This window comes from Dunckerocampus dactyliophorus, chromosome 7 (genome assembly GCF_027744805.1).
Source record: "Dunckerocampus dactyliophorus isolate RoL2022-P2 chromosome 7, RoL_Ddac_1.1, whole genome shotgun sequence".
Taxonomy (NCBI): domain Eukaryota; kingdom Metazoa; phylum Chordata; class Actinopteri; order Syngnathiformes; family Syngnathidae; genus Dunckerocampus; species Dunckerocampus dactyliophorus.
The window spans coordinates 23729318-23752366 of record NC_072825.1 but is presented as its reverse complement, the minus strand read 5'-3'; the positions used below and the strand labels follow the sequence as shown (position 1 = coordinate 23752366).

The 23049-nt window shown below is 40.5% G+C and overlaps 1 protein-coding gene across 6 annotated transcripts; it reads right to left on the bottom strand.

Annotated features, from left to right (window-relative positions):
- Positions 1-71: 71 nt before the first annotated feature.
- On the bottom strand, positions 72-21967 carry LOC129184992 (tubulin polymerization-promoting protein). 6 transcript variants are annotated; one of them, XM_054781601.1, is made up of 5 exons: positions 21841-21967; positions 9009-9092; positions 6843-7178; positions 911-1064; positions 72-829 (listed from the first exon to the last, which is right to left on the bottom strand). In XM_054781601.1, exons 2-5 carry the CDS (start codon positions 9020-9022, stop codon positions 617-619), a joined length of 717 nt encoding a protein of 238 aa, XP_054637576.1. In that variant the 5' UTR covers positions 9023-9092; positions 21841-21967; the 3' UTR covers positions 72-616. The 6 variants fall into 6 exon arrangements, with proteins under 6 accessions (XP_054637576.1, XP_054637577.1, XP_054637575.1 ...); XM_054781602.1 differs by having other exon boundaries at positions 21861-21939; XM_054781600.1 differs by lacking the exon at positions 21841-21967 and adding an exon at positions 12717-21801.
- Between the last annotated feature and the right edge of the window lie 1082 nt (positions 21968-23049).

Genomic DNA, 23049 nt, shown 5'->3' with positions numbered 1-23049 from the left:
TCCATTGCAAATATATAATGGTTGCGGAAATGTAAGGGGTGTACACACTTTTGCTATTTACTGCGTTATAAAAAAAAAAAATGAAGCATGAACAGCAGAGTTTCTACACAGCTGACAAGTGGGGGCGGGTGTTGGGATGGAGTAGACGTAAGACAGGATATTAAATATAAATTATCCAAAATATCTAGGAGGCTCATCAAAAATGCATTTGTTCTTAATATGGGTAATTTTGGAAAAGTGCAACGTTACATCATGAAACCCTTGTCCCATTTTTTTTGTTTTTCTTAGCTTTCAGTGTTCGTTGTGCTTGATAAATATTCTAAGGCCCGAACAAAACAACAGGGCTTCATCATCATCATCATTGTTGTCCTCAGTTTTTGGCAGTAACTTGCTATCAAACAGGAATGTACCAGCTGGTGAAGACTTTGTAAAAAATAGATGTAAACAGTTTTCCAGTTCTCACACTTCACAAAGAGAGGAACTCAAAAAAACCCATCTTGGACACACAACATAACCGGGTGGGGGAAATAGATGACCTATTTGTTTTTATTTTTTGCGTACCCTTTTAATAGAAAATGATCCTAGCTGTAGAGCCAATGTTTATCTCCCCCCACCATTACATGGGTTTGTTGGCATTGGGGGGTTTAGTGACCTTCTTTTCGTAGGAGCCTTGATGCTTGTATCCTGAGACGTATCCCGAAGTGTCGACTACGTCCACTCGTCCCGCCTTACCCTTCCCGCGACCTGTGTCGTCAAAACGCTCCTTGTGCGACCCCGTGAACTTTGTGGTGTCTGTCAGGCGGCTCACTGTCGGGGAAGCCACGGCTCTCTGTGGAGGGAGTTAGCGGGACATTTAAGCTCCCACAAATGTCAGTAGAGGATTTTGTTTCACAAGAGGTTGCGGACTCACCGTGACCCCGGCAATCACGGGCGCCTTCCCCTCAATCAGCTTGAAGACCTCAGCTTCGGCGTCCTCTCCAGTCTTTTCTTTGTACTTCTTTCTGGCAAGCTCTGCCAGCGCAACCTTGAACTCGTCGAATGTGATGGTGCGGCAGGACTTCTTCCTGAAAGAGGAAGTGAGTCATTAGAGGAATGCCCATGCAACCCTGAAAAGTCTGCTGATGGGATCATCAAGGAACAGGAAGGGTGTTTTCAAACCGCTACATTCTTACTTTTTTGGACCAACGTGTATCAAGACTTAACTGATTTTTGTGAACCTCCTGACAAGCACGTGCACATCATTAATGTAATTGATGTTTTCCAACGTTACTACATAAGATCCACAGTTTTAACTGTGTTAATACTGAGAGACAACAACCAATGTAGCCCATTTCCTCATATAATGGCCATGTATTCAACAGCCGAGACTAACTAGACGGCATTTATTGGGAGGAAATACCGTAATTGCCGGACTATAAAGCACACCGGTATTTAAGCTGCACCCACTAAATTTAAAGGGAAAAAAACATTTGTACATACAGTATATAGACCGCACCTGTCTATAAGCCGTAGGTGTCCATGTTGAAACATGGGATATTTACTACACAGAAAGATGTTTGCGACACAGCAAGTTAAACAGCGCCAAACAGTGCTTGTAAGGTGGCTGATTAAGCGGTAGCCTACTAGAAAAGTCATTCGTCGCTGTCATCTACTAAACCCGGAACTAAAACCACTCAAGTCGTCTTCTTCAGTATCACAATTAAACAGCCTCATAATTCCTTCGTCACATACTTTGTCAGTCACTCTTTTGTTGTCGCTCTTTGTGTCACTTTTGTCTCAAGCCATTTGCCATTTAGCTTGAGCTAAAGCTCTTCATCACGCAGTAGACCAGCCTTTCAAAACCCACTGGTGATAGTGGGTGGTTGACGGTCCGAGTAGTCCAAACAGAAGCTGTAGTAATTCTACACTTCATCAAACTTACTTAAGATGTGTCAGAGATAGCTGCGTAAGACTTAAAAACGTGTATTAGCTTCCACTTCACTCATCCACGTCACTACTTCCTGGAGCTGCACTTTAAGCATCATAGGCAATGTAGTTTTTAGCCATGAATTGGCTGCATCACTGTACATCTGTACACTGTACGCATCATGAGAAAAAAGTAGGGGTTTATACACTGGAAATGATGGTAATTGTTGTAGTAATGCTGTTACAGTTTTCCAGTAACAGGTAATCTACTATTTCAAACATTACATTGCCTTTACCGACTGTGAAATGTGATGCGTTATTTTTTATGTATTGATATCTATTGTATATCAACGAACTGGATGTCGCTTCAGTCGCCATTGTTCAGTGCTACTACACAGAAAACTAAATAGCTAGTCAACAAAAGTTGTGGTTGCTCACTTTCAGGAGCCCCCTAGCATTTTGGTAGAGAATTGAAAGTCACAAGTTCAGCCCTCAGCCTTAATCTAATGAAATGTCTCTCAGTAGCACCCGCCACCACCCAACTAAACCTGAAATCTTACATATTTGAAGTAAATTATTAATTTATCCCTGGCAGCTAATTACATTCATGAAGGGGTAATTCTGCTACTAATTCAATTAATTTTTGGGGAAAGTAACCAATAACAAAACCTTAGCACTGTAATTAGTCATTTGCTCAACACTGTAACTAATAATGATGGACCCTTCAGTTGCGTCGCACATGGAATAAATCTACTCTTCAGCAAGTGTGCTTTCCTTTAATCAGTGGACATCAGAGCAGGTCATTAAAATGCTTTTGCTCCTGAAAACTCCCATCGTAAACGTCAGCTTTACAGATGCCATGTCTGCTGTGCAAGCGATGTGTATTGTGGTAAAGATTAGATGGCACCACACCCTGTCCCTGATAGGGGGGGAAAAAGTGTCTGTTTGGGATAGGAATTGCTCCATACCACTTTACTGCAATGTTATATATCAGCTGTTACCGATACCAATCTGATACCTTCTTTTCTCCTTTCGTATTATAAAGTAATAATAGATGTATGCATAGTTTGCTAATTATAGCCATTCAAACCACTGAATGAAGGAAATTAAATTGCCCAGAACATGACTGAAGTTAAGCAATACTGCTGCAGCTGCTTTTTATTTAAACTTTAAACCGCACCATTAAAAAAATTCAAAGTAAATGAAGTCAAAATTTTAAATGCGAGTGTTTAAACAAATGAAAAAGGAAATATAATTCTACTCGACTAATTGTGGCATGGTGTCTATTGGATGAAATGTGTTCTTTTCCAAATCAATTACACTTTTTTATGCGGAATTGATGCCATGGTGCCCTTGGCGGCATATTTGCATGGTATCTGAGGAGTGCTATGATATATCATGTATTCACCAGTATCAAGGGCAGTGGCTGGATAGGCGCTATCTCTTTAAAGGTTTGTTTTATGTTTAATAGAGGTTGCTCATGAAAAGGACAACAAGAAAAAGAATAATTCACTTTTGTTGAAAAAATGTCTTCACATTGTTTTCAAATACTTCTTAGTCCCATTTATTTATTTTGTGATTAACTGGAAGACATTTGTGTTCTTACGAAGTACATGCAGCCATTTCTTCTCCAGGAAAAGATCTGATACTTGGTTGTAAAAATCTGATCACCTCCTGGTGAGCTTGAGTACATAATCCTCCATCTTGGCAGTCAAATTTAGTCATTCATTCAGCATAGCATAAAAATATCTTGAATGCATTTGACTTTTTGCTAGCCAGTGCTGCTGCTCCTCTATGGAGCAGCACCTCCCAGCTCACGCAAGCCTGACCCCTTCAGGATGCAGCGGAGCTGCAAGTGCCTCCAATATGACATTTCTATATGCGTCTTTTATGGTGCGATTAGCAAAAATAATGATGTCGCACTGACATTAAACACTTTACGTGGGCTGTAGAAAGTCATGGTGTATAATAAATGTTTTTGTAACAGACATGCTGACAAACTGTTGTCCTCTGTCATGACTTTTGCAATTGGGAGTCCAATTTCTGACCTCATCTCAGTGCTGCTCTCTATTTGCTATGATACTGTATGCTGGATGGATGAACCAGTGTTTCTTTAGTATTTTGTTTCAGCCACATGTCTCAGCATTGCCTACAGTTTCTACTTGTAACACACCATTTCATGCGCAACCAAATGCATCGGCATTTATAAGGTCAAATATAACACTTGGCAATAAGTCGGATCTTCCTGAACCCATCCTCCCATCTGAGGGCGCTTCACTCGTCTAGCTGGCCGTTTGCCCATTTCACTTCCACCTTATAAGTGCATAGTAACCCAAACACAAACATTCATTGCTGTGGCAATAGATCACCAAAACAACAGCCTATAAAGCACCGCAGTCACCTCAGGCAACCTGCCGTCATAGCAACCCACCACAGTAAACAGGGATGTTGGGATTTATTCATTTTTCTCCTCCAGTGACCTGTTTTGTTTAAGCGATCCATCAGCGTTAAATATTTGGGAGCTCCATTGCTCGGAATCATTCCACTGCTGTCTAATGTCAGATGGGAAACTGGATTTCCAGCTGCCTTTTCTGCCAGTGGACGATAAATCTATCCTCATCAGACTCCTATTGGATTGCTAAACTGTAAATTATCAGCATCTAAAGAGATGTCCATGAAGAAAGACAAAGGTTGTACAGGGAGAGGAACATTATTTCACATGGGAAAATCGCTGCTGCTTGTTTACTTGACATATTTGAACCATCTGCGGGACCACAATCCATAAGAATAGGACACAGATGGAAGAATGTGTTTAATCCACAGCTTCCAATAATGTTTACTGATGAGGAACCACGGCGTAGAAAAGCAAGCCATGCCAGTAATTAGTCTACAGCAGATTTCTCTGGCCTTCGTAGTTAATAATGAGGCTCCAAGCAGACACCGAATGTGGCGCAGCTAACCTCAGGAATCACTCAACCACACTGTGATTAGCCAGGGCTCATTAATTGTTTTTTTTATGCGCATGCAAAGAGGCTTGACACTGATTAAAAAGAAATGCATGGTCGTCCTCCACTGTTCAGTCATGCCTGGAGACAGTCACAGTACATAAATGTGAGCCAGCCCCTTCCCCCAGTCTGGATCCTCCCACCTACGCTTGACACAGATGCTACTGTACTGACCTCAAGGCTGATATGGACACATGTCTTTTGCTACTACAGCATTAAAGCATCAGTGTTTAGGGAAAAAAGTCTCCCAAAAACACTGGGTTCTACACATCGACTCAGTTAAATTTCAAAAATGTGATGATATAGATTAGGGTTTTAACAGTACGCCATAGTCACGGTTTGGTACATACCTCGCTTGGTTCGGTTAATTTTTGGTAGATAAAGAAAATGTAAAACTGCTTGGCTTTTTTGTCAACAGTTTTAATGAGTTCTTTAAATGAAACGTACAAAAAATGCAAACTACTAGCAGATCATTATCCAATAAATACAATTCTGAAGTAAAAAGTAAATATGAAATAATAGGTTTGCTTGTAATGTTTCTTTTCAGGAAAATGCAACGATGCACATTACACTTAACACTAACAGCTTGAACAGTCTGAATTATCATCTAATTTTTAGGAAATGAAAACTTTGTGCATGTCTCTGTCCTGGCTGCTCAGTACAGTATGGCTACTGAACTGTGCATCAGAAATTAGGCTGTGTTTACGATCTATGTGAAGAGATTTGCCTCCCAAACCAAGATTTTATGATGCGACAGTTTGACCCTGGGATGCATTGTTTTTTTATTTCCTATGGTGGGAAAAAAAAGATTCTAAATTCAAACAAACTGGATATTGGCCACCACAATGAAACAGTTTGTTCAACCTCTAGTAATGCGTCTGTGTAGGCTCTCAATCGTACAGGAGTTGTCCAACGAGGGAAAGGCTTCTTGAGACGTCATCTGTACTTCTGTGAAGAATGTGTCGGACGTTTCGCTCCTCATCCGAAGAGCTTCGTCAGCGAACTAACAAGTGCTGGTAGCCTAGGCCTTAAATACAGTACGAGTGGGCGGAATAACCTCTAGTAATGGTTTGTGGTATGTAGAAATGTTCCATGTTGCATAGTAGCTTTTATAAGTATTAGTTATCTTATAACAATGTAGGTTTATAACGCAAAGTTGTGCGAACTGCCATGGATATGCCAGCTTCTTTCCAAGAGAACAATAACACTTAAACACACGTCTAGTGATGTATGCATAAATCAATACGTCAGCAGAGCAGTTAGATTGGAAAATCCCTTGCAGACCTTTTTCATGGCCTTTCCCACTCTTGCAACACTATGTGATGATTCTTTATTCCCATCTTTAAACTAGGACTCTACTGCCATTAGGTGACACTGTGCAGTACAAACTATTCAGCACATTTTCTTCATTTAGTAAATACAACAGTTTCCCTCTTCAGTGCAATTGAGGTCAGGGTTTATTATTAGAGCCTAGTGCACTTAATTCAAGCAGCAAAGGATGAGCCAGTGTGGCCTGAGGAGATACAGGAGGAGCCTACCATACATCCGGATCTTGGGTGCTGGTTTTTGATACACTTTCTGCTAAGAGCAGCATGTTCTGAACCTGTCTGTAGATGGAAATCCAACCATCGGCCAGTCTTTATTGCTACAAAAACAGGTTTTTCTCTGCGCTGTTATGTTGCTGCAGTTCCAACCCACACAATGTTTGTGGTCTTTGGGGCATGCATGAAAGTGAAGTGACTAAGTCTTCACTCATCGCTGTTGGTGCCTTAGTAATGTAGTATTATGAATGCAGTCCTGTCAAGGGACGTCAGTGGCGAACCCCATTTATCTAAGTATATCAGTGTCACAATCTTGCCTGGATCGACTGCTTCTGATCTGATGTCACTTGGAATCACCTTTTATGTTTACAACAGAATAAGGTATTCTTACTTGACTTTGGAGAAGACGATATCCACATCGGTGAGGGTGATGTTCTTGCCGTCGATCACACCACAGTCCTTGCAGAGCTTGGACCAATTCTTGCCATGCATGTCCTTGCCGGTAGCACGTGTGTCACCGTGGATTGCGAAACGTCGAAATGACTCCTCTAAGGCGGTCACTTCCACTGGTGTGGACGAACCCATTCCTCCATCGCTGGTTCCGTTCGAGTCGGAGGAGAGCCTCTTGGACGCTCGGTCTTTCGAGTGTTCATTATGGGGCCGTAGTTGGGCCGTGCTGATGTTGGGATGCTTGGCTGTCTGGACTTTAAAGTCATCTAGTCTGTCTCTGAGAAGAAAATATAATCTGAGCATCACTGTGAAATAAATGGCAAACAGAAAATCTTAAAAGCTTTTTGGCTGGAACTTGTCATTTGTTAAAACACACAACTTATTGGGAATATTTGCTTATACAGACCAAAAAAAAAATCAGCCTAGAGAGAATCATAGTGGCCTACACGTGTTCTACAAGACTAGTAACACACGTAATTTGCTTTTGAGCCATTGTACCTGTTAGTCATCTTTGTCAGTGTTGTGTTCAATTGCAAAGTGAATTGTCTCAGTGTTGTGTTCAAGTGCAAAGTGAATGGTCTAAATTACAGGTTCTCACAAAAGTGACTACAACCCTCACATTTCAGCATATACCCGGTAATTTTTTTTGTAGTGTAGTAAACCCCAGACCCGACCATGATAAGTGAATTTCTGCAAAGTAGAATTCCTTCTTTATAAATGGAATATATTCGTAGGTATGGCATAGGAAACCTGTTTCCAATCTTGTAAATATGTTTTTTTAACATTATTAGAGACATCCAGACATTAAATAACACCTTTACATTCTTTTTACCCAATATAGTAGATATAATCAATGAAAATACGACATTGAAGACAGTTTACCTTGTAGAGGAGCTGAATCGGTGGCGGACAGGAAGTGACGTTGAGGGTTCAGAGTTGTTTTAGCTTCTTGTGGGCTATGGCCGCAACAGTAACCTGTGTTATTACTATGACAATGATTATTATTATGATGATGATGAGTATTATGTTATTATTGTGCCTATTGTGAGATAATTAAACTTACAATAAAAGCTGGTTCTTCAAGTCTGGTGCTTCGGTGGTGGTCTCACTGAACAATTAATGCTAGTGACTCCTCTTATTGGCTTATACTGTATTTGTATTTTGGTTCATTTAGTCATTTTTATCCTTGAAAAGACCTAATTTGGGCAAGAAATTTTGTAAATATGCATATTTTTTACTAATGATAGGCCATAGCCAACCACGAAACAGCGACCATTTATTAATTTTTGAAAAACCGCGATCGAGTGAGGGAGCAATGTAGCGAGGGATGACTATATATCTTTTCAAGGGACTATGAGTTTACAGTTTGTATGTATGGAATATTTTCGTAGTTTCGTAGTTCGTTAGCAAAGAAAATCTGTTTACGATCTCCTAAATATGTTACATTAGAGCGCTGTAGAAATGAAATCACACCCATATAGTTTTTGTATTACCCAATATAGTATACAGTATATAATCAGAAAAAATGACCCATTTAAGACATAATTAAAACTTGTGCTTATGTGTGTTGCAGTAAATGTGTTCCGGTGCTAGTAGGTGAGCAGAATGGGTGGCGGACAGGAAGTGACATTAGGGGTTCAGCGTTTTAGCTTGTCGTGGGTTATGACCGCAACAGTACCCTGTGTTGTTGTTGTTGTTATGTTATGCAATAAAAGCCTGTTTTTCACACCGGACAATTACTGAGACCGATGTAGAATACTACATTCACAATTTGACTTACATTTGTATTTGAGTTCATTAACCTACTGTCAAGCACGGTCGTGGTCGCATCATCGTCTGGAGCTGACTGAGTGCTGCCGGCATTAGGGAGCCGCGGTTCATTCAACTGAACGGGGACATTCAGAAGCAGAGCATGACCCCCTCCTGCATCCAACAGGATAACTAGCGCGAGTGAGGGGTGTACTCACTTTTGTGAGCTACAGTGCCTGTTACTATTTACTCATTGTGTTTGTGTGCCGTTGAAAACAAACCAAAAGAACCGAATGGGGTGGCGGGATTGTGTGTTTCCTACAAGCGGGGATTGTGTCGTGACACTCCTCAAACTTACTTCTGGTCTGCCATGCTTGTGCAGGAAAAAGGCTCCCTCTGTGCAGTGCTTGGATTTGCTGACTTGTGTTTCTGTCTCTTTGTGCTGTGGAAAAGATGAGAAGGTGGAGGTGGATACTGTGTGATGATGTGCCGTTACATAAAGTTACCAAAAAAGTATTCACACCCTTGGAAAATTTGGAATTGAATGGAGTCTTTTTTCATTGGGTGAATGAATATTGAGCTGGAAATGATGCAACAAAGTGGAAAGAGAAGTTGTGCTAATACATGTCAATGTAAAAAACGCAATTTTCCTAATTCTATTGACAAAAAGTCCCAAAACGTGAAATTATTCATATCCTTTCTCAATACAGGCATGCTGTATACAAAGTTCTAAATTTACGAGTATTGTTGATTTGAATCCCCTTGATCAGGGATGTTCATAGTGTGGGACAGTGTGCCTCCACTCAGAGAATATAACACAGCTAGGGCCTCCCTTATTCCCCAAAATACAGATTTTCTGGAACATATTTTGTCTTTTGGTTACCCGACCCCGGTTACTCAAACATAAGAACTAAAATGAATTCTTCCTAATTAAATAATAATATATAATATATTATATATATATTATATATTATTATTATATAATAATATAATATAATAAAAATAATAATGAAAGGATTTAGCTTAGCAAGTTTGAAACTGATGTTTTTCTTTCTTTCTCAATCAACTGCGTCTCCCCTGAAGTCTTCTAGTGCCTTACACTTGGCTCTACATTATGCTAGGAGTTACCAGAGTCATTTTAGAATGCTATAAAGGATGGCATGTCCTCAAAACTGGGGTATGAATACTTCTCAAAATGAGGCTTTACAATTTTCAATGAGATCATCTGCTTCACTAGAAATTGTATGTTGAGAGATGCTATAATGGAGACAAAATGCCAAATACAAAACATGAGGAAAAGGAAAATTTTTCTTGGAATTTTGCCCACCATCCGCAATCCTTATGTGAGACATGAACACGTCTTTCTTTTCTGTGCGTTCTAAAGATATAAAAACAGATAAAAAGACTGAGCTAAGAATGCACGTAATGGGAAACACATATTCCGCCTATAAAGCCTTCTGACAAAAACTCCCAAAAAACGACGTTTCATTTCCATAATGTGACGTGCATATTAACCAAGCTACAGCAACATTGTTATTATTAATATTGTTACGCCGATCGAACTACATTTCTGGCGTATTGACACCTTGCCACACCACACCGGCTAGCTACTAGACGGCTAGCGACTAGCTTCGCCACACATTCACCCGCAGCGCGTCAGCGTCGTGCTCACAATGCCTCAGACTACCAACAAAAGGTAACGCTACATACTGGAGCTTTCGCTACTGCTGTGTTTTGTTTTTGAGTTTGGAAAAGTTAACGCTAGGTCTAGGTGTTTGTTTCTATGTTGCTATGGGAAATTGATGCGCCCAGGTAGGAAGTTCCGGTAATGCTTAAAAGGACCAAAATACGGCAAAATACTGTAAGTATTACATGTTGTCATGAATGTACTTGTTACTACATGGTCACAGCATGTATATAAAACCTTGTTGGAGGTGTTATAATAGCGGTCTTTGTAGGCGGCATAGGTGTGTCCCATTACGTGCAGTAATGAGCTGACTCTTTTTATTTGTTTTTATATCTTTAGAACGCACTGAAAAGAGAAAGACGTACGTTCATGTCTCATAAGGATGATGGGCAAAATGTTTTAAAAAGTGCAGTTTTCTCGTGTACTGTCACGTATCTGATTAATTTGGGCACATGGTAGAAAGTTCTTTACAACAAACCTTCCTTCTGCCCCTCAAAAGCTACTATCCAACATGTGCCTTTTTTTCTGTCGCTTCCTTAAGTGGTAGTATCGGAGGCGGGACAATACCTCTGTAAGGGAATTCCACAATGCTGAAACGGGGGTGCTAAGTTTGACACCTGACACTCACTTCTCCTGCCCTGTTGTGTTGGATGCAATGGTCGTCAACAAGCAACTAATTATCTTACTACTAGATGCTGTGTTGGTCTGTGAAAGTGCACACAGTTACGCCAATATCTCACACTGCTGGGTTCTCTATAAATACCGGATTGATCAATTGGACAGATCAAATCAGAGTCAAGGTGTAGCCTTTGGCCTGGTTGTCAGGCTAGCCCTAGAACCACACTTCCATCTGCTTTTCCATCTGCTGTAAACTTACCAGATATGTTTACTCTGGCGCCAACGAGTTCCCAAGCCGCTGCTTTTTACTTTATAGCTCTATATTCTTTTTTTTAGAAATGTCCAATAGCTCCGGGAAATCTGACACGCAAGTATAGCATACTGATTAGCATCCAGTCCGCCCATTGGTCGGTCAATGAATCTCCCACTGATTGGTCCTGGGCGACAGCGATGAAAAGTTGTTTCAACTTTCTGGGATCGCGTCGCATGACACACACGAGCACAAACTTTCACACGCACAAATTTCGCACGTCGCTTGGCTGGATGGTGACACGCCCTATCGTGCAGGTTCCATTGAGGCGATGTCGCCTCCCTTGTGTGTAACAGTAATGACTTAGGATCATATATTAACTTGTGCTCACGTCGCAAGTTTTGAGGCTGGATTGTAACAAAGTTTACTGTAGAAGCTAGTGCTTCCGTTGCCATATAGGGCACCGCTGTCTTGCACTGTCATCACGCCGTTATATCGTACATACAGTATATGCTATACTCTATGTTGTATTATTATGGTGTCATGTATTTATAAATTATTACTGACTGAATGAGATGTGTTTTCCGTGGGAAACATTTTTTTTGTTTACTAAAAATCTGCAAATTTGCAGGGATGCTGAATTACGAATAGGCAGGGATTGACTGTAGATACATAGTAAACAAACAACAACCAATATTACAAAAATTCCACATTACATATGTCAAAAAATGTTAGATTATACAGATTAAATAAGATTTGCTTCTTCGTACTCCTTTTGGACATGTGGAACAGTGAATTGAACTATGTGATGTATTCCATTGTAACTTGTATGCATGTTGAAATCAAATTAAACCATTACCATTACCACAGTGGAACTCATTTATGTCGACAACGCGTCTAAGTCGACCAACTCATCAAGTCCCGGTCCAACGTGTTTTTCTTATTACTAAAAAGTGTCCGCTTGAGCTGATATTGACATTCATGGTGGACGTGTTGTAGTATAGTTAATGTTGTCATTGTCACTCGCATGTTTTTACAAATGCGGATTTGCGGCAATGTCCAAATGGAGCTGCACTTACCTTCAAAGGTGCTTTCTTTGTGTGCGCTAGTGTTGTCAGCTGCTCTTTCATCCCTCTTTCCGCAACTAACAAAATGCACCCATTAAATTTTTTACGACCTTAGCCTCCAGAAGAAAGATTTGCACGTGTACGAGGTCCATATGTTCAAAATCCCTTATTATGGCCCATTTTCACAAAAGTCAATGTGCAAGCAATGGCTATTAACTGCTTATGTCTGTTTGAGTAAGCCAGTCCGAGGGATGTCGATTTATACGGATTCCTCTCTATACACAAATTGCCCTCCTGATTTGCATCTCTATGCACTGAGAGTAGCTGCACTTCACAACTTTGCCTAAAATGCATGTAGTAGAAAGCAGAAAATAATAATACACTGTACCTTTAAAGGCATATATGGTAAACCTCCATCTGCCACAAACCGAATCCGATGCTCACCTTTCAGCTGTTCCCATAATTAACGTAGCATCCTTATAGAACATGTGTTGCCATGGCAAATCAAAAGCCAACAAAGTAACATGCCAACTCCAACTGAGTAAAACTCTTAATGTCCACGTGGTCCGTGACACCATTCAGCAACACACACCCCCTCACCAGATACCTTGTAAAGTTGGGGCTCTTCAGAATGTGACCTTGCTTACATAATGGGTACAAAAGCCAAGAGTGACACAGCATAAAAGAAGATATTATAAATGTCTGAATAATGTGGCTTTCAGAGACGCAAACACTGGCAGGCCATTGTCTAATTGGAGTGGCCCTCTCTGTGCGACCCTTGCACATTTATTCACACACGGTGACATCGTTGACTATCACTATTGACCACAGACACTTTTGTCATCGAGGACTCAGGCCAAGAGCAGAGTTGTCAAGGCTACAGAGAAGCCTATGTTTTAATTTTTGATCCCACCTCTAACCTACAGTATATTAACACATGAATACTATGAATTAGGGCTTTTGTAAACTTTACCAGTACATTTCTATGTGATCTTAGATCATAGTGTATTTTAGTCACTTGATAGTAACAAATAAGTTTAGTTTTGGCCACTGACTTGTTTTGAGCCACAATTTCCTACGAATGCACGTTAGCCCTTTATAAACAAATACAAAAAGTTTCATTGCATTTCCTGGATACTTTTTAAAGTGCTCTCCCATTAAGTTAATATTGCACACTCACACTCGACAATCTATGCCATGCTTGAGCATAACTTGACACCTAAAGTCTGGTTCGTTTGACAATTGTGAGTTTGTAGACAAGTCATATAATGAATACAATCAGTCCTCCCACTGAGTTATTAATGAAACCACCACCTTGCATAGTAGAAGGAAATAAAATGATGGGCCCACAAAGTCAAAGTGCACAACGTAAATTTGTCACAAGCGAACACTGAGAGTTATTAGTCATAAATGATATCTTGCTTAATATAATTTTTTTTAAAAGACTAGAAATAATTCACAAAGTACACTTGTTGCCCACGCACAAGCACATGCACAGGCCCAACACAGAAGCCAGAATTAAATCAGTATTCCCGCCAGTTATACATGACAGATTTGCATAACAGAAATGATCACTCAAAGTAATCCACAAAGTCAAAACCCACAGTGCGCTTGTTGCTCATGCACAAGCACATGCACACGGCCAACACAGACGTCTTATATATAATATATATATATATATATATAAATATATATATATAATGAATGAGATCAGTCTTCCCACCAGGTATTCATGAGTTTTTACATGACAAAAATGAATAGACTCAAAATAATCCACAAAGTCAAAGCCCACTGTACAATTCATCGCTCACGCACAAGCACACGGTTAAGTGCAATATACTGTGTATGTGTCATATAATTAATTCAATCCTTCTTCCAGTTGTTAGTCATTAAGGATAAATGACATCTTGTATAATAGAAACAATTATAAAGATTTGAAATAATCCACAGCCAACATGTCCATAAGCGTACGTCCAAAGTAGGCATGCCATTTAGTTTATGCAGTTGCTCCTCTCGCCAGTTATTAATAATAGCCGCTGTAGCGACCGTCAATCCTACCATTTTAGTCATTTCTGGTTGTGGGGGATCCAAGTCATTAAACGCTCAAAGAAACAACATCCAGACAGAAGACATTTGGGGTATGTTTCAGTTTACTGTACAAAAATGAACGAGTCAGTCCGTTGTCTAGAGTGGCGGTGTATGGCGGCAGGTTCTATGTATGGACAAGGGTGGACAAGCGAGCGTGAATGAGCTAGCGGTACAAACTGTGTGACAAACTCCTGTCACCCAAACCCATGTTGTCTCACCTCTGCACTTAAGTGCCCCTCAATACCACCACCAGTGGTCAAATGTAATATAGGTCACCAAATAAACAAATGCTAGTACCAAAATAAACACAAAACAAAGCAAACTGGACCCAAACAATGCATAAATTGATTCTACAAAAGCCATTTTGCAAACAGAACAACTCAAATGAAGATAGCACATGTAAACAGCCCAAAACCTGAATGCTGTGCAGCAGTGTGAGTGCGGGCTAGCTTTATTTTACACTTATTATAAATTGTGTAAACTGTGAGTTGATTTTTCTCTGTTCCGTCATTACTTCCTGTTCTGTTTCCTGATTGGCACCGAAGGCTTCACTTTTACTCGTTTGAGGGAGCTGGGAACGCACCTGTTTGTTATTATTATTTAGAGTTCTAATTACAGTTGAATGTAATTGAATTGGGGCTTCAGCTAGTCACCGGTTCAGTTGCTTTTGTTGGATATGTTTTCGCTTGCACTTGTGTATTTCCTTGGACTCTTGCTACCTGTATTCTCAAAGCCCTCTGTTTGTACCTGTATAAGCATTTTTTCTATTTCCTGGATTTATTCTTCTTTTGTGTGTGTCCCTGTTTTCCCCCTCCCATGGTGAGTTTATGTTGGCCTAAGCTGTGTCTCCTAGTTTTAGTTGTTATTTTGAAATGTTTTTGTGAATCATGCCACTCCATTTGAGCTAAACCTTTGTTCGTTAAAGACTTCCACACCTGCCACCATGTCCTTGCAAAATAATAGAGAAACATTTGTCAAATATAAAGAAAAACTAAGCCACAAAGTAGGTTAGCTTTCCCACTCAAAGCTTGCAGTAACTTTGAGTTGTGATCCACAGCGTTTTAATGGAGCGGCATCAGATTGTGTGTGCAGCAAAATCACAGTGAAACAAAGAAGTCTTTTCTCCATCCTCCAATTTATAGCCTGTAGTTTCAAGTGTCCATGTCCAGAAGACAACAAGTCCCTTTATGCCACATGATGGTCAGTACAGAGTGGTCAAAGGTCAATGTGATGCTGTATGCAGCTTTAATCTGAGTACAAGCTTCATTTTGCGTCTGTTTAGTTTTTCTGCTGCATTTGGTTAAGGGCAGCTCTACAGAGAGAAATCTGTGAGTGGATGATGACAACATGCTTACATCCACACACCTTCTGGCAACACGCACGCTGCACACATGAATGCCCCAACCATAAGTTGACCCAATTTTAGGTGCAGCTATTCAGAGAGACAATACGCCATCACGGCTGGAAACATTCTATTCATGCTCAGGAGAGAAGATCAGCCAGTAGACAACGTGTGTGAGCCACGATCAGCCAAGATAATGTTTGGCAGATGGTGCGACACATAATGATGACATCGGTGATTGAGAGGGAGGAAAGTGTTTAGGCCACATGGCTGTCATAGCATCACGGTGAACCCCATCTGTGCTCTATCTAGATGTACATCCCTGCCAGGAAGCGGTTCTAGACTGGGACCAGTCAATCATAAATTGTGACCATTACTGTTACAGTTAGACCCTGCCCCCTTCACCATACACACTGTCACACACACTTTACTCTGTCGGTAAATCATCCCTTCCTGTCCTATAATTGTCGCTGTTTAAACGTTTAATCAAAACACAACATGTCATTCACACACACACACAGGTGTTCTTCATCTTTTTTTTCTTCACCTCCTCAAGTCTGTTTTGGTGCAAAACTAGATAAAGGTGCTGATACATGATCTTTTTCCACTTTTATACTGAATTAACCTGAGTCTCCTGTTTTCTGTTGTTGTTGATCGGAAAGGATGTACACCAGTGGTCCACAACCTTTTTGGACGCACGGCCCGGCTCGTGTTCCCACAAATCTCCGCGGACCGGGGCGGTGGTGGTGGGGGTCGTATAGCGATGTCATTTATCTCATTTAGTATGTATTGTGTAACACTAAGACAGGAACAACATCAAATTAAAAGCACAAAGTGAATACAGACCCACCATCCACCACTATAAGCTTGGAGTTTGTTTTTCAGAGAGAAGATTATAGCGCCGCTGCTTGATGTGTGTGGTAACAGGCAGTGTGCTAGCATGAATTAACTTGAAGCTGTACACACAACAAATATACACATTAGAACTCAATAATGTCATCAAACGTTACCTTTATGCATTCCCACAGAGTACCAGCATTTGGGAGCAAATATGAAGTGTAAAAGCCCCGATAAAAATACAGTATAGTATAGTAGTACAGTACAGTAATCTGTGCAGAGTGGGAGAATGCTAGCGCACGTACAATGGGGCGTTCAAGGACTGTCAAACAAAGTGGGACTCTCGCAACAAACAACATAAACATGCAAAAACTTCAAACTATATTATTTTTTGAATAAAATAATGGCCCACATTTCCAAAATGTATATGCATTTACTTAAAATTGTATTTAGTTATTTACAAAAGTATTCTTTTTGTGTGTGCCCCCGGCCCGGTGGTTGGGGACCCCTGATGTACACGGCAATAGGTCTGCTGTTGATACTAGAGTTTTAAACTATTTTGGTGCTTTCTTGACTACACTTCTGGAACACAAGATCAGAACAGATTGCTGACACCCTCAACTTGAACTCGGGACAGGCTAGAGGTACAGATTCAGATGCTAGCAAGTCAAGCTAACTGCCTAACTGCTGAAGTTCAAAGCAGTTGCCTAACAACGATGCCATACAAAAAGGTAAATGATACTAGTCCTGGAAATCCGGGTCCAAAATCAGAAACAGGGCTATTCTGGCTGATGGATGAGAAGCATTTGAAATTAGATGGCGCCTTGAAGAATGTAAATCTGGGTCCAGCATTATATTTACTTGTAGATGTTTACTGTTATAGAGCCCCCTAGGGGACACTGGGGGAAATCATTTTGATGAGTTAAAAAAAAGAAAAGACACATTTTTTTTTTTTAACGAGCATTATCCCTCTCATTCAGTACTCAGTAACATTGCCTGTAAAATATCCAAGCTGTAAGACAAAGTTCTGCTATTTCCGGCAATGTATTGTGATGATTGTACGACTGTTGTTGTGACGCTACACGACACGCTTCCAGTAATAGCTTGCCTCCACATAGTGAAAATCGGTTGGAAATGCATAATTTAATTTCCATCTTCAGTTTTTGCGCATCCCTAAATGATCGATGGTGGTTGTTTGGCTGATCTTTTGTAAATAAAATGCTAACGTCCTTGCTAGTGTTGCTGGAAACACATCTCTTGGGTACTGGTATTCGAAAGGAAATGCATTGATTAGACATACAGTACATCATATTGTTTCACTTGTGTGTCCTGCTTATCCTTTTAGCCACATTTGAAATATTAGGAGTATTAGGAGTGGTCAGCATCCAGCAGTTTTATCTACCTCTACATGCACTTTAAGATGTTGCTACTCAGGTGTTGGTGTGAAACGTGTGGTTGTTTACAATGAACTCAGCGCTATTAATGCTGATTGAGCAGTTTGCTCTTTGCTGCTATTACAACATTAGTTCTGTTGCTGCTGCAGTGTTTATCAGGTCACATCTTTGGACGCACTCAAACACTGGCATTGACAGTTCAAGGATTATATAGCCCATGTCTGAGGTCACCACTACACCATTCACTCTCCATCAGTCAGTATGCTCTGTGAATCACACGCTGGCGTGCACTGAGCAGCAGAGTAACAAGATGCTTCGAGCGAGCCACAGTGGTTATTGTTGGCAGCAGCAGCAGTGATCCAATTGAGGAAGGAGACTATGCTAAGAAAGCGTGACGCCGACATGGTTCACATGCAACAATTCTTAGGTTATATGGCATAATGAAAGTACAATAATATTTTCTTGCATCTAGGTAACAGTGGAACCTCGAAAGTTGAATAACCCTAAGGTCTTGCACTTCAGAATTAGACCCAAAAAATTATGTAGCTTAAGTCCCTCAAAAATCCCAAATTCCACCCGTGTCATGCATGATGTCACATGTGACTTCAGCTTGGCAAGCATCTTCAAAATGAACTCCACTCAGGGTACCAGTGATGGCAAATAGGGGAAATATGACGACAACCATAGATTTGAAACTAAAACTTTCTGTGATGTAGGAAAACGGTACACACGTTGCTGTCCTGGCTGCTCAGTACAACATGCCTAAGTCAAGAATAATAATAAATGAAGAACAAAATATGCACTGCTGTGCACATTATTTGTTAGTGTGACAATAAACATCATTTTTAAAATAAAGTACAAATTTTATTGTGTTCATGTATAAGGTTATCTTCCTTTTACGCTTGTATGACAGCTCCATCAAGGTCAAATCCTTATGCAAGTTGACAGTCTTCCTCTCTCCACATTTGTCACGATATACAGTATATTACTCATCATCAATATTTAGAATAAGTAGGATCCCCGCATATTCGCAATTCAGCATTTGCCGTGCTATTTTTAACAGCCCTAAAATATATAAATATCAATATAAATATAAAATATATAGTATATACACTCCTGATCAAAATCTTAACACCAGTTGAAAAATTGCTAGAATTTGCATTTTGCACATTTGGATCTTAATGAGGTTTTAAGTAGAGCTACAATATGCAAAAACAAGAATTTGGAAGTTGTAATTCAAACAAAAAAAAATAAATTAAATGTGTTGTTTATCACCGGATCAAACGTTTAAGACCACAGGCTATAAAAGCCAAAACCTGCTCAAAATGTTCATTTTCTGTCACACACACACTGTCATGCCCTCCTGATGGCTAAAGCTAAGAAGCTTTCTCTTTTTGAACGTGCCATTGCTGCTGAGGTTGGGAGCAGTAAATCAGTCATTCTACATTTTTTGAAAGATCCTGACCATTATGGAACAAAAAAGTCAAGTGGTAGACCCAAAAAAAATCACACCTGTGCTGAGCCGGAGGATCCGATTGGCTGTCCAAGACACAGGGCGGTCTTCCATCCAAATTAAGGCCATTACTGGGGTATGTAACCTTGACGGTCCAGATGGTTTCCAACGTTACTGGCATGACAAGGAGATCCCACCTGAGATGTTTTCTACCCGGTACAGTTGAGGGGGGTCCATCATGATCTGGGGTGCTTTTTCATTCAGTGGAACACTGGAGCTTCAGGTGGTGCAGGGTCGTCAAATGGCAGGTGCTTATTTGCAGATATTGCAGCGGGCATCCGTCATGACTGAGGGCCCTCGTCTGTGTGGTAACAGCTGGGTTTTTCAACAGGACAACGCTGCAGTTCACAATGCTCGCTTGACCAGAGACTTCTTCAGGGAGAATAATATCACTCTTTTGGACCATCCTGCATGTTCCACTCATTTAAATCCCATAGAGAACATTAGGGGATGGATGGCAAGGGAAGTTTATAAAAATGGCCATCAGTTCCAGACAGTTGATGCCCTTGGTGAAGCCATCTTCACCACTTGGAGCAATGTTACCACTATCCTCCTGGAAACACTCGCATCAAGCATGCCCAAACCAATTTTAGAAGTGATTAACAAGAACTGTAGAGCTACTCATGACTGAGTCCTACCGAGAACATTTTTTTTCTGGTTTAGAGAGTTTTTTGTTATTTTTTGAGCAGTGGTCTTAAACTTTTGATCAGCTGATAAACAGCTTATTTCAGTTTAATTGTTGTTTTCAATAAATTACTTTCTCAAAATGCTTTTTGTCTCACTCTCCCTTCTTGCTTTTGCATATTGTAGCTCTACTTAAAACCTCATTAAGATCCAAATGCGCAAAATGCAAATTCTAGCATTTTTTTTTTAAGGCCATTACTCATACAGGTGTGTTATGAAGTGGAACCAGTGATTGCCAGCGCTTGTAAAGTTAATTTAGCCAAATGTAACAAGCGTAAATAGAATGCCTCTGTGATTGTGGGTGCAGACAAGTCCGACACCCAAGTGTTATGATCTAACAAATCTTAAGTAACTTTGATCAAATGTGGTATTACTACAGCTTCTGCTTGGCCATCAACACGGCAGCAGCTGTTCAAAAACAGCCCACATCACTCGTTGACGCGGACGCTGGGAGGTAGGATGGATTGCAAGGTGTTGCAGGTGCAATAATGCCTCTCTCACTGCCACTTCCATATTACATGTATTATCATTCACAGTAGCTGCTCTGTTCTCACAAGACAGCTTTTCTCTATACGAGACCACCTTTTAATCTTGCGAGATCTCGTGACACCCCTACAATTTACTGTACAATTTTTTTTTAAAGAAGTTTTAACTTCTTTTCACATTTATATAACTGTTAAGAATGTTCAAACATTATTTACAACAGTTAATGATGTTGACCGCTTGAACCTGGAATGGATTGATGATATTATCTCAGAGGTTCCCGGTGCTCTTATAAGCCGTTTATGAACCCTTGGTGAACAATGATACTCATTTTTTGCAGCCCTGACCTTAATTTCAACCCAATTTAATGTATAATATTTTCATTTACACAGTGAGGTAAAGTGTTTGTGACATCAGCCAAAGGCTCTAAGAATAGCTCAATGAAATCTGGGCCAATGACTTCCCCCCCATGCATGTCTAATTCAACCTATGGGGGGAACACGTCAACATCTCTTTTAGCACACTCATATCTGTTATAGCTACCCTGCCTCTCGCCCGAAGCCAGCTGGGATAGGCTCCAACATACCCCGCGACCATAATGAGGATAAGCGGCGTAGAGAATGGATGGATGGTTATCTGTTATAGCTATATATACAGTATATGTATATGTAAAATATTTAATTCTCAATACATGCATACATGTGCGTCTTTATGCGCTTTTGCAAACCAAAGCACCAGAAGGCTGCTTATTGAGGACATACATCCTGTCTTGTGTGCAATAATTATGTAACTGCCTATATACAACGCAATAGCTTGGCACAGAGACTGCAGCTATAGGCCAGGTGAAGTGTCAATCATTCTCTGTGGCCAATCAGCGCTCGCACGAGGGGTGCTTTTGGAAGATAAACACAGAAGACACTCATGTTGTTGATGTTACACGGACATGGCTGCTGCAGCTGGAGACAAGTGTTACATAAAGACGCAAGTGCCACATTTACTTTAGGATCGAATTCATGTGTGGCCGTAAAACGTGAAGGTGATTGTATAATTTTAAGTAGCAGCAGTGTTGAAAGAGATAATGAGGAAGCGTGGCATGCATTTACAATCGCACCGTCTACAATCATGCATCTGAAGAAGGAAGCCACCAGCAGACCGCTTCTGCTTTTCAATATCACAACATGCACGGCCACATTTGAAATGACAACATGAGATGAATAAATGAATCACCTGGTGACGTAATCCCCCACCTTTGTTGTCAGTTTAAAATCATAGTTAGGAAGCGCCTCCGTGCGTCACTCCTCTCCGCTGCCCGCGCGCCAATCTACCGATGATGTGCTCGGTTCTCCCCCCCGGGATGCTGGAGAGAAAGCAGCCCACTGATTGGCTGCCCTCTCCCCGCGAAGGAGCTGCTTTCCTCCCGCTTGGTCGCGATGTTTTAACAAACAAGCACACTGAGCTCCAGAGCATTTTTTGAGTGGTGCCTGTCGATTGCGAATGAGCACTTATACAGGTTGTTACTCATCCCGAATTAATATGCTATTTTAATGATTGTCACCCTTCAAACAGTGATGGACATAGCACACAGAATGCCCTCTGAACTTTCCTCTCTTAAATGGTGTTACGCAACCAATGTGAGCCTAATGGCTGGACATGGATGGACATTATATAACCTCCAGCGCCTTGCTGAAGCACCATCATAACATACTGTCAATCTTCTACATTTCAAGGAAGTCAAGTTCAGTACATACTGTATGCATGAGGCAAAACTAGAATGATCCACATGTCAGGCAGTCTCAAGCTGTCAGGAAATATAGGGTCTTTATAAATCTGATAAATGTGTTTCAAACTTGTCGGGTTATACTAAATAAAATGGACATTTTGTGCCAGTCAGTTTTAAATTTTCAACCCATTTTGGCTGTGTTGAATGAATTTAGGTGGAATTTTCCAGAGGATGGTCACTTTTAAAAGGAACAGTATGTAACTGATTCAAGATTAGGTTTTGTTCAACCAAAAAAATGTAAGACCACCACCACCACCGGCTAGCATATGTCACCAATAGTGGTTTAAAATAACAGATTGTACCAAAAAAAGTCTATTTTCCAAAATTACAAATTAAACGTCCTAAAACTTGTTGTAAATTGTCGTTCGCCCCGAATAAGATGATTGGTCAACCCTTGCTGATTGGTATTCACGTAGATTTCCGTAGCGCGTACACACACTAAAGCAGTCTCAGATAGCTGATCAATAATTTACAATCGTATTGCTCTTACAATAGGATATACGGTACATTCAATGATAGCTGACGTTAATAGCTAAACTTAGCCAAATAGATGCAATTAGCTGACAACAAACATAAGTGCACGTGTTACCTTCGCTGTAGCTTACGTATACAAAGCAGAAAGAGGGAGACATCATGCTTTGAGTACGTTCGGATGT

What these genes read in the sequence shown, in the direction of transcription:
- LOC129184992 (XM_054781600.1), bottom strand. Translation starts at nt 12,850, where the DNA reads ATGGTGTCACGGACCACGTGGACATTAAGAGTTTTACTCAGTTGGAGT. An exon ending in ATTATGGGAACAGCTGAAAG is followed by an intron (nt 9,093 to 12,716) that starts GTGAGCATCGGA and finishes TCTTTTCCACAG; the next exon opens with CACAAAGAGACAGAAACACA. An exon ending in ATCGTCTTCTCCAAAGTCAA is followed by an intron (nt 1,065 to 6,842) that starts GTAAGAATACCT and finishes TTCCTCTTTCAG; the next exon opens with GAAGAAGTCCTGCCGCACCA.